At 41.1% G+C, this 12,191-nt stretch overlaps 1 protein-coding gene across 4 annotated transcripts in view; it reads left to right on the plus strand.

Annotated features, from left to right (window-relative positions):
* Positions 1–12,191, plus strand: part of REV1 (REV1 DNA directed polymerase) — a 61,944-nt gene that overhangs the window by 42,149 nt on the left and 7,604 nt on the right. For all 4 annotated transcript variants that reach the window (XM_004704341.2, XM_004704342.2, XM_045283863.1 and 1 more), the window contains 3 exons: positions 553–672; positions 6,046–6,266; positions 7,042–7,214. In XM_004704341.2, the coding sequence (XP_004704398.1) occupies positions 553–672; positions 6,046–6,266; positions 7,042–7,214 (514 nt within the window). The remainder of the gene's footprint in view (positions 1–552; positions 673–6,045; positions 6,267–7,041; positions 7,215–12,191) is intronic.

A 12,191-nucleotide genomic window follows, 5' to 3' on the forward strand; every position in this document is an offset into this window, starting at 1 on the left:
AGTTCCACCAATATCTGATATCCAGTCAGGTCCAGAACCCCTTCCTCTGATCTGCGGTAGCCCTTCATGCCCACATCCCCAGCATGGCTCTCACAGTCAACATCTGTCTATCTTTGTAAGACTGTCCTGCCCTCCGTCTCCCTTCCACATGTGCTGATTGCACGGTGAGGCTTCTGGTTCCTTGACTTTGTGTTTTGCCCAATCTGATAGTGTTACTTTAGTTTTATTTTCCTACCAAGCATGAATTTCAGTTACCCTTACTGCCTGAAAACCCAAACCTTAAGGTCAGGACCGATTTCTCTACTTCCACCATCTGGCTAGTAGAAGGCGAGTAAAGAGAAGCTTCTGACCATTGTCCAGCCCCCACACTTGCTCCCATCGACAGTACAAAGCACAGTCCTGTCAGTGTCGTGCTATACAATGTTTGACATATTCAAAGTTATTTTTAGAAATTTGGTATGTAACCTGTCTGTAGTTGTTTTTGGTAAGAAATTAAGAAAATATCACGAATATTTATTGAAAAGCTTTTTATTTTTTAAATAAACTTTCTAGGTTCTAATATTCTCCTGGCTAGAATGGCAACCAGAAAAGCAAAACCAGACGGGCAGTACCACTTAAAGCCAGAGGAAGTCGACGACTTCATCAGAGGCCAGCTAGTTATTAATCTCCCAGGTAAACACAAGTCTCTCAAAGTCTTCTGAACTGTCAACTTTGTAGTGCCTTTTAGAGTTGTCCCTTTTCCAAAACAGCAATTAAAAGTAAATATATAAACTACTCTTTAGTGCCATAAAAATCAAAATGAAAGAATTCCTCAATGAATATCACCTTGATTAAAAGTAGAAAAAGTATGAACTATGTTAGGAAAAATGGAACCTGAACACAGGGGAATGTTTTATATGTGTTAATGCTAGAGGTTGAAGTAAAAGTTCATCTATGCTGTCCTTATCCAAAGGGCAGGGTGTTCAGCTATTCTTGCTTTTTATTTAGTTACCATATGGCTAAAAGAGATGAAACAACTTAAGCTCTTAAAAAACTTTCCCATGGGAAAACAAATCACTAAATTATAATTAGTTATAGCAGACAAATGGTTTGGCCTTGTGGTGTCTTGAGTTGATCTAGGATTGTGTGTGTGTGTGTGTGTGTGTGTGTGTGTGTGTGTGTGACTATCTCACAAATTGTCAAATAGTAGCTTCCTTTCTATGATTAGATTAGTAAATTTCTCCAAATTTACCAAGGCAAATGGTATTTCTTGATGCTGTTTTTAGATACTCCTCTCGTTTATATAAAGCAGATGATGTCGGCTTTGTAAAGTTTTTTTTTTATCAATAATCTGTTAAATTTCATTAAATATATGTACATAACACAAGTTGAATAAAAAGTATTCTGTGCATGAAACAAATTGAATAAAAGTCAGTGGGTATAATGAGAACTGTTCTAAGATCCACTCTGGATACCATAATGGTTATTCTTGTTTTAAAATGTAAGGTTCTAATCTTGTGTTCGGTCAAATTGACTAGAGAAACAAATTTAGTGACACTCATGTGTAAGATAGAGCTTTAATTTTATCAAGGAGTACCGTATAAGCCGACCTGAATATCTGCCAAGGCACCTAATTTTACCACGAAAGCTGCATTAAAATGTGCAGAAAAAATCAGCTTATACACGAGTATATACAGTAATTATATATCAAAAAGACATCCCAGCCCAGTCTAACTCAAATCCCTAGGTCCGATACTGGTGCATAAGTCCCTCTTCAGACTCACGTAGCCACATGCAATGAATAATATAGAATGCAGAATATCACAAGCCAGTGGGCGCAAAAATCTTGTGGATCCAACGGCGGTGGGTTCTGGAAGCAATCAGCGGCAGCCATCAGGAAGTAAAGGAAGAGAGAGAGGGGAAGTTCCCAGGAACCTCCTTATGAGTCTAAGGCCACAAGGAGGGTCCACCAGACTGTTAACCTGATTGACAGGTTGAGTACCACCTCTAAACTTCTATATATCTTCAAGTTTACATGGAATTATATAATGCACATGCTTGAGTATAAGTCAAGTTTTTCAGCACATTTTTAATGCAGTTTTTGTGGTAAAATTAGGTGCCTCTGTGGATATTCAGGTTGGCTTATACTCAAGTACATACAGTAATGACCACAAATCTTATCTTACGTAGTATTGAATTCACCCGATGAATTCTCATACCCTTCCTTTCTTGCTTTTCACCTTACAAACAGAACTTGATTTTTTAACGAATTCCCCATCATCCACCCCCATCCATAACCTACTCCCCACCCACCCATCACCATGGTTGAGGACCTGAAGCTGTGGCTTCAGAAAATTATCTAAATGTTTATCAATTTTAGTTATGGAATCCATTAAGTTTTTCTCTAAAGAAAATAAAGAAACCAGTGGTTTTGTATGCCATTTATTTATGACAACTTTCCTCTCCCACTGTTTCCCCTCCCAGTAAATACACTAATCTTATGTATAGGTTCTCTGAAAGCTAGAGGGTTTGAAATGAGCCCATGATTTGAGGCCCACTACACTGTCTCTAACTTGCCTTCCCTTCCACCTTTCTCAAATTCCATGCGTGCACTGTCTACAAACTCTTTCCCAAACTTTGGTCAAGCTTGCATTCCATTATGTTGCTATCCCAGTTTTTTTATAAACACTTCCTTCCTCCACCCTCATTAGGTCTTTGCCTAAATCCTGCTTTTCTTTGACGACTCAGCAGACACGTTGGACTCCTTTCACCTTCCCTCACACTAAGGTACCGTCAGGAAGTCATTTGTGGCACCCACTGCCGCAAAACAGCAGCAGCATGCGCTCCCCACGGCTCTGACAGCAGATGCAAAGGGCACAGTGCTAGCACGGGGTCTCCCGTTGGAGAATCCGAACGCTACCTGGGAAAGGCCTGTGAGCTCTTAAAAGATTACAGTCATCGCTTGCTAAAATTATTAATCTGTTTATAAGTCATATAAATACTCTCAAGGCATTCATTCAATAGGGTATTTTCCTCATGACTCCCGAAATTTCATCTCTTTCTGCTGCTGTAGGTATTAAGTAGCTTTTACTACATTCTTTCTTCTCTGAACCATGACAATTCCAGAATTCCCAGCAGTTTTTGTACTTGAAGAAGTAAGCAAAACACCTTTCCCTGCAATAGTTATTTTCATCCATTCATCTGGTATGCAAATCAGATCCATTAATATGTAAGCTAGGTATCATTTAGGAGTTGGAGTGAGAGACAAACAAGGGTTTATGTCAGAGTCTCTTAACCTCCCAGGCACCACGGGCATGCTAGCAGATAGATGCCTTCTTCTCAGACAGAGCTCAATCTGGGACCAGGCACTTGCCAAACACCTGTAAAGCTTTCTATGTGTTTGGGGAAAGTTCAATTCAGGACATTTATAATGAAAAATATTTAAATTAATTTGGGGGGGGGGCTTGTTAAAGGTAGACTTAGTGGCATTTTAATTTTTATTTTATTTTTAATCAATTTATTGGGGCTCATACAATTCATCACAATACACAGATCAATTGTGTAAAGCACACCTATACATTTGTTGCCCTCATCATTCCCAAAATTCGCTTTCCTCTTGGGTTCCCGGAATCAGCTCATTTTCCTTTTTTCCCCTCCCCCTCCCTCCCCCCTGACCCCGCCCCCCTTAGTGGCACTTTTAGATGCATATTTGTCAATCTAATTTCAAAAAAGGTAGTATGGGAACTAACTTAGAAATTTGTCTTCTTATAAGGCCATAAGCTGTTAAATGACCCTGATGCTGTTTAGAGTGGGGTAATTTTTGAGTTTTCTGACTCCCTAAAAAATAAGGTTAAAACATGAAATGTATTAGAATCAGAAGTGAGTGTGAATTGTAAGGTAAGTTTAACTTTGTAGAATCAAATTACCAAATTACTTTATTAGATAAAACAATTTAGACCATTTTAATCATGAATTTTATATATAAGGAAACCTATATATTTAAAGCTGTATCTGAAACGGAGTTGAAGTTTATTATATTAAAAACAATAACACACAGTCTGCCATTGAGTCGATTCTTGATTCATAGCAACCTACAGGACAGACTCGAACTGCCCTGGTGTGTTTCAAAGACTAACTCTTTATGAGGGTAGAAAGCCACCTGTTTCTTGTGCCAAATGGCTAGTGGTTTTGAACTACTGACTTTGTGGTTACTGACTTGATTTTGCAGAATCTTTGATGATTTTTAGTCCAGGACCCAGACATTGTCCTGTTCACCTTCATTTGCTTCTTGGGTGGTGCAACTTTACTCACTGAAAGTCAAGTGTGAGGCAAGTTCTGTGTCCTGGCTGAGTGCCTAAACACAGCTTTGAACCTCTTAAGGAATGTCTACAAGGTCAAGTCAGTCCCAACTCATAGACCCCGGGTGTGTCATAATAGAACTGCACCTCAGAGGATTTTCAGAAGTAGATCACCAGGCCCACGAGCATCTTGGGGGACCCGGACCTTCTGTCTGCCTGCCTGTGCCTAGCTCATTGTAAGAGTTGCCTGTCCCCTTGGTTTTCTCTGTCCTACATCTTGAAACAAACTCAGGCAGGCTTCACTTAGAATTTTACCTTCTTGTGAGTTATGGTTGTTCCAGGTGGGCTGGCTGTTGGTCTCACTCGTGTTGCCTCTGTTAGCCTTACTTGGACCTCACTTGGACTTTAAAATGGCATGAGTGGAAGGCAGTGCCCTTAACACTGAAGGTAATTTCTATTAAAAATGATCTTGCTTACAACTTGTCCGTGGGCTGTTAAACTGAAAAGTTAGAGGTTTGTAGTGCAGCAACTGATGCCACCTGTGTGTCACCGTCAGCCTCACCCACTACCATAGGTCCATAGGTCAGTCGTGGTGAGAACCTCTGAACTGTGTGTCAGACATGACTGCTTCCAAGCTCTTTGTTTTGCAGACCACTAAGGAAGATGGGAGCCAGGATTAGCCAGGGCAGAAATGAGCAGAAACTTCACTCCAGGCTCTCTCTCAATAAGATCCTATAAGAGCAGAAACTCGCCTGGTCTTTTCTCATCAGTGGGAAATACTGACTTGATGATGTGGAGACCATATTAATAAGAATGACAGTTCCCCTATCTTAACCATTTCCCCAGATAGGCATATTTTCTAAATAAGCTTTTAGAGTAACTGGAGGAAAACCAAGGCTCCAACTTGGATCAGCAGAAAGTACCAGTATCCTTTGAGCGAGGCTTGGGACTTGCATCTTTGAGGGTGTACTGTTGGGGCTGCTAACTTTTCAGTGAAATACTCTTTGATAAAAGAAGCCTTTTTGCCCTCTCCAGCCCTCTGTTCGACGAAAACTTTCATCTCTGTGTCATTGGTACTGCTTTTGACCAGTGTGACATATTTCTGGGTTTGGACCTGTATCAAAAGTTGCTGTTGTAGTTCTCATTTAAAGGAAGGGTGGTAGATGCTATGGTGAAGTGTGATGGCAGTAGAGAGCCCTAAGTGTTTGTGAGTGAGCCTGCTAGTATGTCTGTAAATAATACTAGCAAGCTCGTTTAAAACAACAGGCTATATTGTTTTTAGGAATAATAATCAGGAGTTCCCAGATAGTTCTAATGGTTGAATACATGACTGCTTGCTGAATGGCTGGTGGTTTGGTGTCCCATGTCGTATCCCCACCCCATCCTCCAACTCCCTGAAACATACACACACTCTTTGCACATGTGGAGCTGTAGAAAATCAGCCTATTTGCTGGTAGCCAACAATAGCATTGCTTGATTGACAATTTTGTGAGATAGAAAATTTGAAACTAAGGATTAAAAATTACATGCTTTTGATAACTTAATTCGGTCTTGGGTTTTTGAGACATTTCTGCTTAAACAGCATGATTTTGTGCTAAGGAAATTCTTTAAATTTTTAAAATGCTTTGCTTGTATCAACAATTTTAAGGGAGTTAACCTCATTTTAAGTTAGGTTTTTGTATGAATAGCAGTTATTTCCTATTCCTAAGATTGTTTTTGTTCACGTATCTGCAGAATTAAGTCTCTGTGTTTCTATCTCCTTTTCTAGGAGTTGGTCGTTCAATGGAATCCAAGTTGACATCCTTGGGAATTAAAACTTGCGGCGACTTGCAATATATGACCATGGCCAAACTCCAAAAAGAATTTGGTCCCAAGACAGGTCAAATGCTTTATAGGTTCTGCCGGGGTTTGGATGATCGGCCAGTTCGAACTGAAAAGCAAAGGAAGTCTGTTTCAGCTGAGATCAACTACGGCATAAGGTTTACCCAGGTATGGATCTCTGACCAACTGCACCTCATTGTCATCGTTCACATTGTTCCGTTGCCGTCTTCACCCCTGCTCAGGGAGACCCGGAGACTTGAAGTTCAGTATGTAAGATCAAAGCCCAAGGATCTGACTGAGGGAACCCAGATCTCAGAAAAAGGCATAGGTTTGAAACAATTGTGCTTTGGTGGGGGGCAAGTGTTAAAGAATTTTAAAGTACAGTATACCTATTCTACAGTGAAGGGAAACAGACCAGAAATTATATTTTGTGTAGAAAATACCTCTGGCTGAAAGTGAGTTTGAGGAATGTTGAAGTATTTGGGTACTTGCATCATTTCCATTTCCTTTTCGAATACACATTTGGGTTTGGCTGTGTCTTTAGGAATTTACACAGACATATGCCTAAACCCTGCCATGCGGGCTTGAAGTCTGATTAGCCCATTAGTCCCCTCCTGGTGTGTGGACCTAGTAGTCCAGCGTTTACCTCTCCCTGAGGCTGGAGATGGTGCTGGGCTCGAGGTAGGGAGAAAGCGCAGTGCTAAAGAAAGCACACCAGAACAACACTTCCCTGGATAAGTGATGGTGTAGAAAAGCAAGGAAAAAAAGGTTTTTTAAAAGATACTCTTTACTTTTACTTGGTTGGGAAAATGGGTATGCAGGCTATTTGTGTTGGAATTAAACGCTTAGCAAAATAAAGTGAACAATTAGATATGCTCACTATTAAGTGTTTGGGTATAGAGGAAATTGACATGGGCATTTTCCCATGTTTCTCTCTTCATAGCCAAAGGAAGCAGACGCTTTTCTTTTGAGTCTTTCAGAAGAAATCCACAGACGACTTGAAGCTGCTGGCATGAAGGGCAAGCGGCTGACTCTTAGGATCATGGTGCGAAAGCCGGGGGCCCCTGTGGAAACCGCCAAATTCGGAGGCCATGGGATTTGTGATAACATAGCCAGGTGAGCTTATCTTAAAAAGATGTTGTAATGGTGTTGCAATACAGACCATTAAAATCCATATATGTTGAAAAAAAAAGGTCTGAATAGAGACTCTCAACTATGGTGTTCCTGATACTCTTTGAAGACAGGCCTCAGCCCAGAGCTGCTTGGCATAGGCCAGGTGCACTCCTGTGTGGCTCTTCAAGTGCAGTGTGGCAGTCCATTTCAGTGAGATTCACCCTTAACCACCTTTCCTTGGGGTCTTCAACCTCTAACCCAGGGTCTGGTAGAGAGGAGCTAGACTACACGCCTGCAGACAGAAGAGACGGGTGAGACTTGGTGGCCTTGGTAAAACTGTCCCAGGGAGATTTCTACAGACTACCTGAAAAAGACAATGTTACTGTGACATCTGTTTCATTTGGTTGGGTATAGTTTGTTTGTGAACTGATTATTCATTGTCCCTGAGAACTGCTCTCTTCAAACCATACTCAGCTACCTTCAAGTCAGTTCCAACTCCCAGTGACCCTATAGGGCAGGGTGGAACTGCCACTGTGAGTTTCCGAGACTGACTCTTTTCTGGAATAGAAAGCCGCATCTCTCTCCTGTTGCGTGTCTGGTGGTTTTGTGACGAAAAGTCCAATGCATAACCACACCACCACCAGGACTCCTAGGAGAACTGATAGACAGCACTCAAAGCACACACACGTTAATGTGATGGCCATGATAAAACTTCATAAAGGATTTGTGACCCAAAGGACTAATTTTGTGTTTCATTTTATGCTACAGTGGACACTGTGTTTTACTTTATCAAGCCAGAATTAAACTAGCATAATTAAGAGTTAGCTTATTCCTACCGCACACATTAGAGGCAGTTCCCAGGTTATGAATATCCAAGTTAGGTACCACCCCTAGTGGCGAGTCAGCCCCAGGAGAGTCTGTTATATTAAAAATTCAAGGTACATTCAATGGTTTGTAATAATGAACAGGCACTACTTTACAGTGCACATTCAGAGAATATTACTGTAGTATGTTTAGGATATTTTCATATGTTTTTTTAATGCATTGGAAGGAACACTGTATACTAAGACAAATATTTCACTCACTGACATTAGACACAATAGCTAACTGTTCTGAGTTATACAAATTTGACTTAAAGACAGATTTAGGACTGAAACATATTTGTAATCTGGGGGCTGCCTGTATATTTCTGTACAGGCAGTCCCCGGATTACAAATGATACAGCCATCCTAAAGGACAGAGTAGGATTTCTTAGGTTTCCAAGGGATTCCAAGATTCTCAGTCTTTGAGAGCAGAAAGCCTCATCTTTCTCCCACTGGATGGCTGTTGATTTCAAACTGCCAACCTTGCAGATAGCAGCCCATTGTGTACCCATTGCGCACTAGGGTTCCTTATGTATTTAGTGCATGCTGACACTGCTGAGAGCAATGAGGTGACTACTCATACTTGAAAATAACGTGATCCTTCAACCCCAAAACATGGATTATAAATGAAAACACAATTGATAAAATATAAGTGTGATATACAAGCATTTTAAATTATAGTTAAATACAATATGAATGGTCTCTTCTTTAGCAAGTTGATTATTAGACCTTACTTAGGGATATAATAATCTTATTAAAAATTGTTTCTCTTTTAAAACATCCAATTTATAGCATTTTTTTCTGGGGGCATAATTTGGTGTTTTAAGGCCTGGAACCAATAAATTACTCTTTTGCCTCAAATTAGTTTATGAACTATTCTAACCTTCATTGAACTTTTAACTCTTTGTGAACAAGGAGGCTTCATGAAGTATGGAAACAATATTTTCCCATGAACCCTTAGAAACCCCTTGTGTTGTTTAGTCTTTAACCACACCTGTAGAAAGCTCACAATGCAAACCAACAGCATTATTCCTTTGGATCTAGACCAATAACTGAAACTGCATAACCCAATCTGAACCTCATCAATTACCTCCTCCTAATCCTTTGCCAAGAATGTGTGCAAATTGGAACTGCTGGATTTTGAAAAGATACAAGGAAAGGGTCATCTAAAAATTCTAACAGTATCCCTTTGGGTCGAGAACTTGTCATTTAGAGCCATCTCCATCCCTAATCCCCCTATGTATTTACACATTTGAAAACATCTGAGACTTACCTAGCATTGCCCATTTCGGTGTATCCAGCAGTACTAAGGACTTACTCAGGAAGCCCTGGTGGCATATTGGGTTATGTGTTGGGCTGCAGTTTGCAAGGACAGCAGTTCAAAACCATCAGCTACTCCTCAGGAGAAAGAGAAGGCTTTCTACTCCTGTAGAATTAGTCTTGGAAACCTACAGGGTACGGTCGCTATGAGGAGTGTTTGTTTTTTGTTTGTTTGAGAATACAAAGAATCCAAATATCTAATTATAGCATTAAACAAATTGAGGTTAATTATATTTTATCATCTCTATTGCTGCTCACACAGCTTTTTCTTAAATGTACTTGCTGGTAATAGCATTGTTTTGTCCTAAATTTAAAAAGAAAAAGGGAAAAAACGTTCACTGAAAAACCTAAATATTTACCAACCAGGAAGGTTAGTGTAATGAAACCCCGAAGGCATGTGCCTGTCAGTCATCCTCATTTCAACACTACAGCTATTTCAACCATGCAGACTCTCCAAGCTAGCCTGTGACGCCACCACTCCCCCCACCCCTGGCCAGTTGCTTTGAAGCAAACCTCAGGTTGTTTCGCCCATAAGCGTTCCCGCGTCTGTGTGTAACCTCTGGTCCACACAGGGCTGTGCTGTGCAGTCTTCTGTGCATTATGTTGCAGCCTTAAAATGACTGCCGCGGCCTGAGCTGTGATCACTATAAAGTGAGCCTGTGGTGAATAGAAGTATGATCTCATCACACAGAGACCAAGGCATAGGTCAACTCCTAAGCCTTACACTTACATTATTATTAGCTGTGCTCACTGTACTGGGTTGTTGTTGCATCACTGTAGTAGCTCCTAACACTGTTGAGCGTTAACATCTACATACCAGATGCTTAGCTCTATGGTGATGGCTAGATAACTGAAACTCCTGGTCCACTGCAAAGAAGTCTCACCTGTCTCTGAGCAGTCCCACAGGACAGAGCGAGCTGCTCCGGGGGGGTGCAAGGCTTTTGGCCCTGTGGAAGCTGAAAGCCATGTCTTTGTCCCACCAAGCAGCTGGTGGGCTTAAACTGCAAACCTTTGTGCTTCACAGGGCTTCTAGCTGTTGACCTCTGTTTCCACCACTTAGGTTGGCAGACTACTTGCCATGGGCCAGATCCAGCCTGCGGCTTGCTTTTATGACATGTGAACTACAACAAATAGGTTTTTCATTACAGACTGTTAAAGAATATGTCAAAGTGACTTCAAAACCCCAAATATTTACTGTGAAGCCCAGAAGTACATTAAGGGCTTCTGTGAGGTCGCGCGGTTGAGTAAGCTGAGTGCAGCACCGCGTTTCATCATCTTGTAGTCCACACGAACCCTGTTTCTCAACCTCAGATGCAGTGTGACACTGCCACAGAAGAGACAGGCTGGGGTGCAGGGTCAGGTCTCTGAGCCCCGTGTGGACCCAGCGCTGGCCTTAGCACGTAGGAACATTTTTCTTAACAATAGTTGTTTCCTCTAAGACACCCTCTCCGATCCCCCCAAGATGATTGTATCCCTTTGAGGTTCCTATATTGTTTCTTATTTGAAGTATATTTATTATCAATGTTATATAGATCTATGTCATTGAAAAGGTCACACAGTACTTTGTGTTCTTGCTATCAATCCTCTGCGCCCCCCTCAAAAAAAAAAAATACGAACCCTAGAACTGCCACCGTGGATTTCTGAGACTAACTCTCTACAAAAGCAGCAGAAAGCCTCGTCTTTCTCCTGAGGAGCAACTGCTAGCTTATTCCTGTTGTGCCCATTATTTGCTAACTTTCTGCTGCAGGTGAGGATTTATGGTCTTCTTCCTTCCATTCCTAATTGCTGCTTCCTCTAGGTGCCCATTCCACTTCTCCCTAAGGAGGTCATCAGTTTTTATTTGAATCACTGCCTGTGGTGTTCCATTATTTTACCACAGAGAGGCCACCCATCGCAGATCTACAAACTGTATACTGTACTGTAGTCAGTTCCTTTTGAATTTGCTATTCCCGAGCAAGTATTTTAGTTGGTGTGTTTGTTTTGTGAATCTGTCACTGAGTTTATTTCTAAACTACCACCAGTGTATTTGTGTGTTTCTAATTCCTTCCAGTGGGTTTGTGTGTGTGAAACTCCACAGACTATACGTATAGTTGTTAGGCTGCTGTCAAAGAGATTCCGACTCAAGTAGGGACTTTGTGTACAACAGAACAAAAAACACACATGTAGACATACCTGTATTTTTTTATATATATACAAAGATTACATACGTGTATATTGACAGATAGCTTCTATATGTATCTGTATCACTTCAGTTGTTTTTTCTTGGGAGACTTTTCTCTTAGGGCTTACCCCCATCTGAATTGGTTTCTTTAAAGACCTCCTGCAAAATTGAGGTTCTGGGATATAGCCCTTCTCTCATCGCTGTTGGATTCCCCCATCTTTAGTTAATTCTCAATTATTGAACCATGTCTTCTAATATCTTCTTAGGAAAAATTGTATAGAGGTAAAAATGTTTTTCCTATGTCTACCTCTACCAGGTAACCGAGGAAAGTTTTAAATATAGAGGCGATGATTATTAGCTGTGCATCAGCGATCTGTTTTTCCTCTCTGAACATTCGCATTTAGAATTTCATTTTGGCCTTTGCCTTTGGGCAGGGCGCTTGGACACTGTTAGATTTGTAAGTTGAGCACTAGGATGGTGGGGGAGCACTTCCTGGGATGGCTGCGTCGAATCTCTTGGTCCTTGCGCACAGATGCACTATTGTCCCTGCTCTCCTAAATCCTCTTCTAGCACCAGTGCCGTCATTTGTTTCTCAGAGTTCTTTTTTCCCATGTTACGGCCGCAGTCTTGTAGAAG

Source organism: Echinops telfairi, unplaced genomic scaffold, assembly GCF_000313985.2.
Source record: "Echinops telfairi isolate 266 unplaced genomic scaffold, ASM31398v2 ScPeMD7_7467;HRSCAF=8505_1, whole genome shotgun sequence".
Classification (NCBI taxonomy): domain Eukaryota; kingdom Metazoa; phylum Chordata; class Mammalia; order Afrosoricida; family Tenrecidae; genus Echinops; species Echinops telfairi.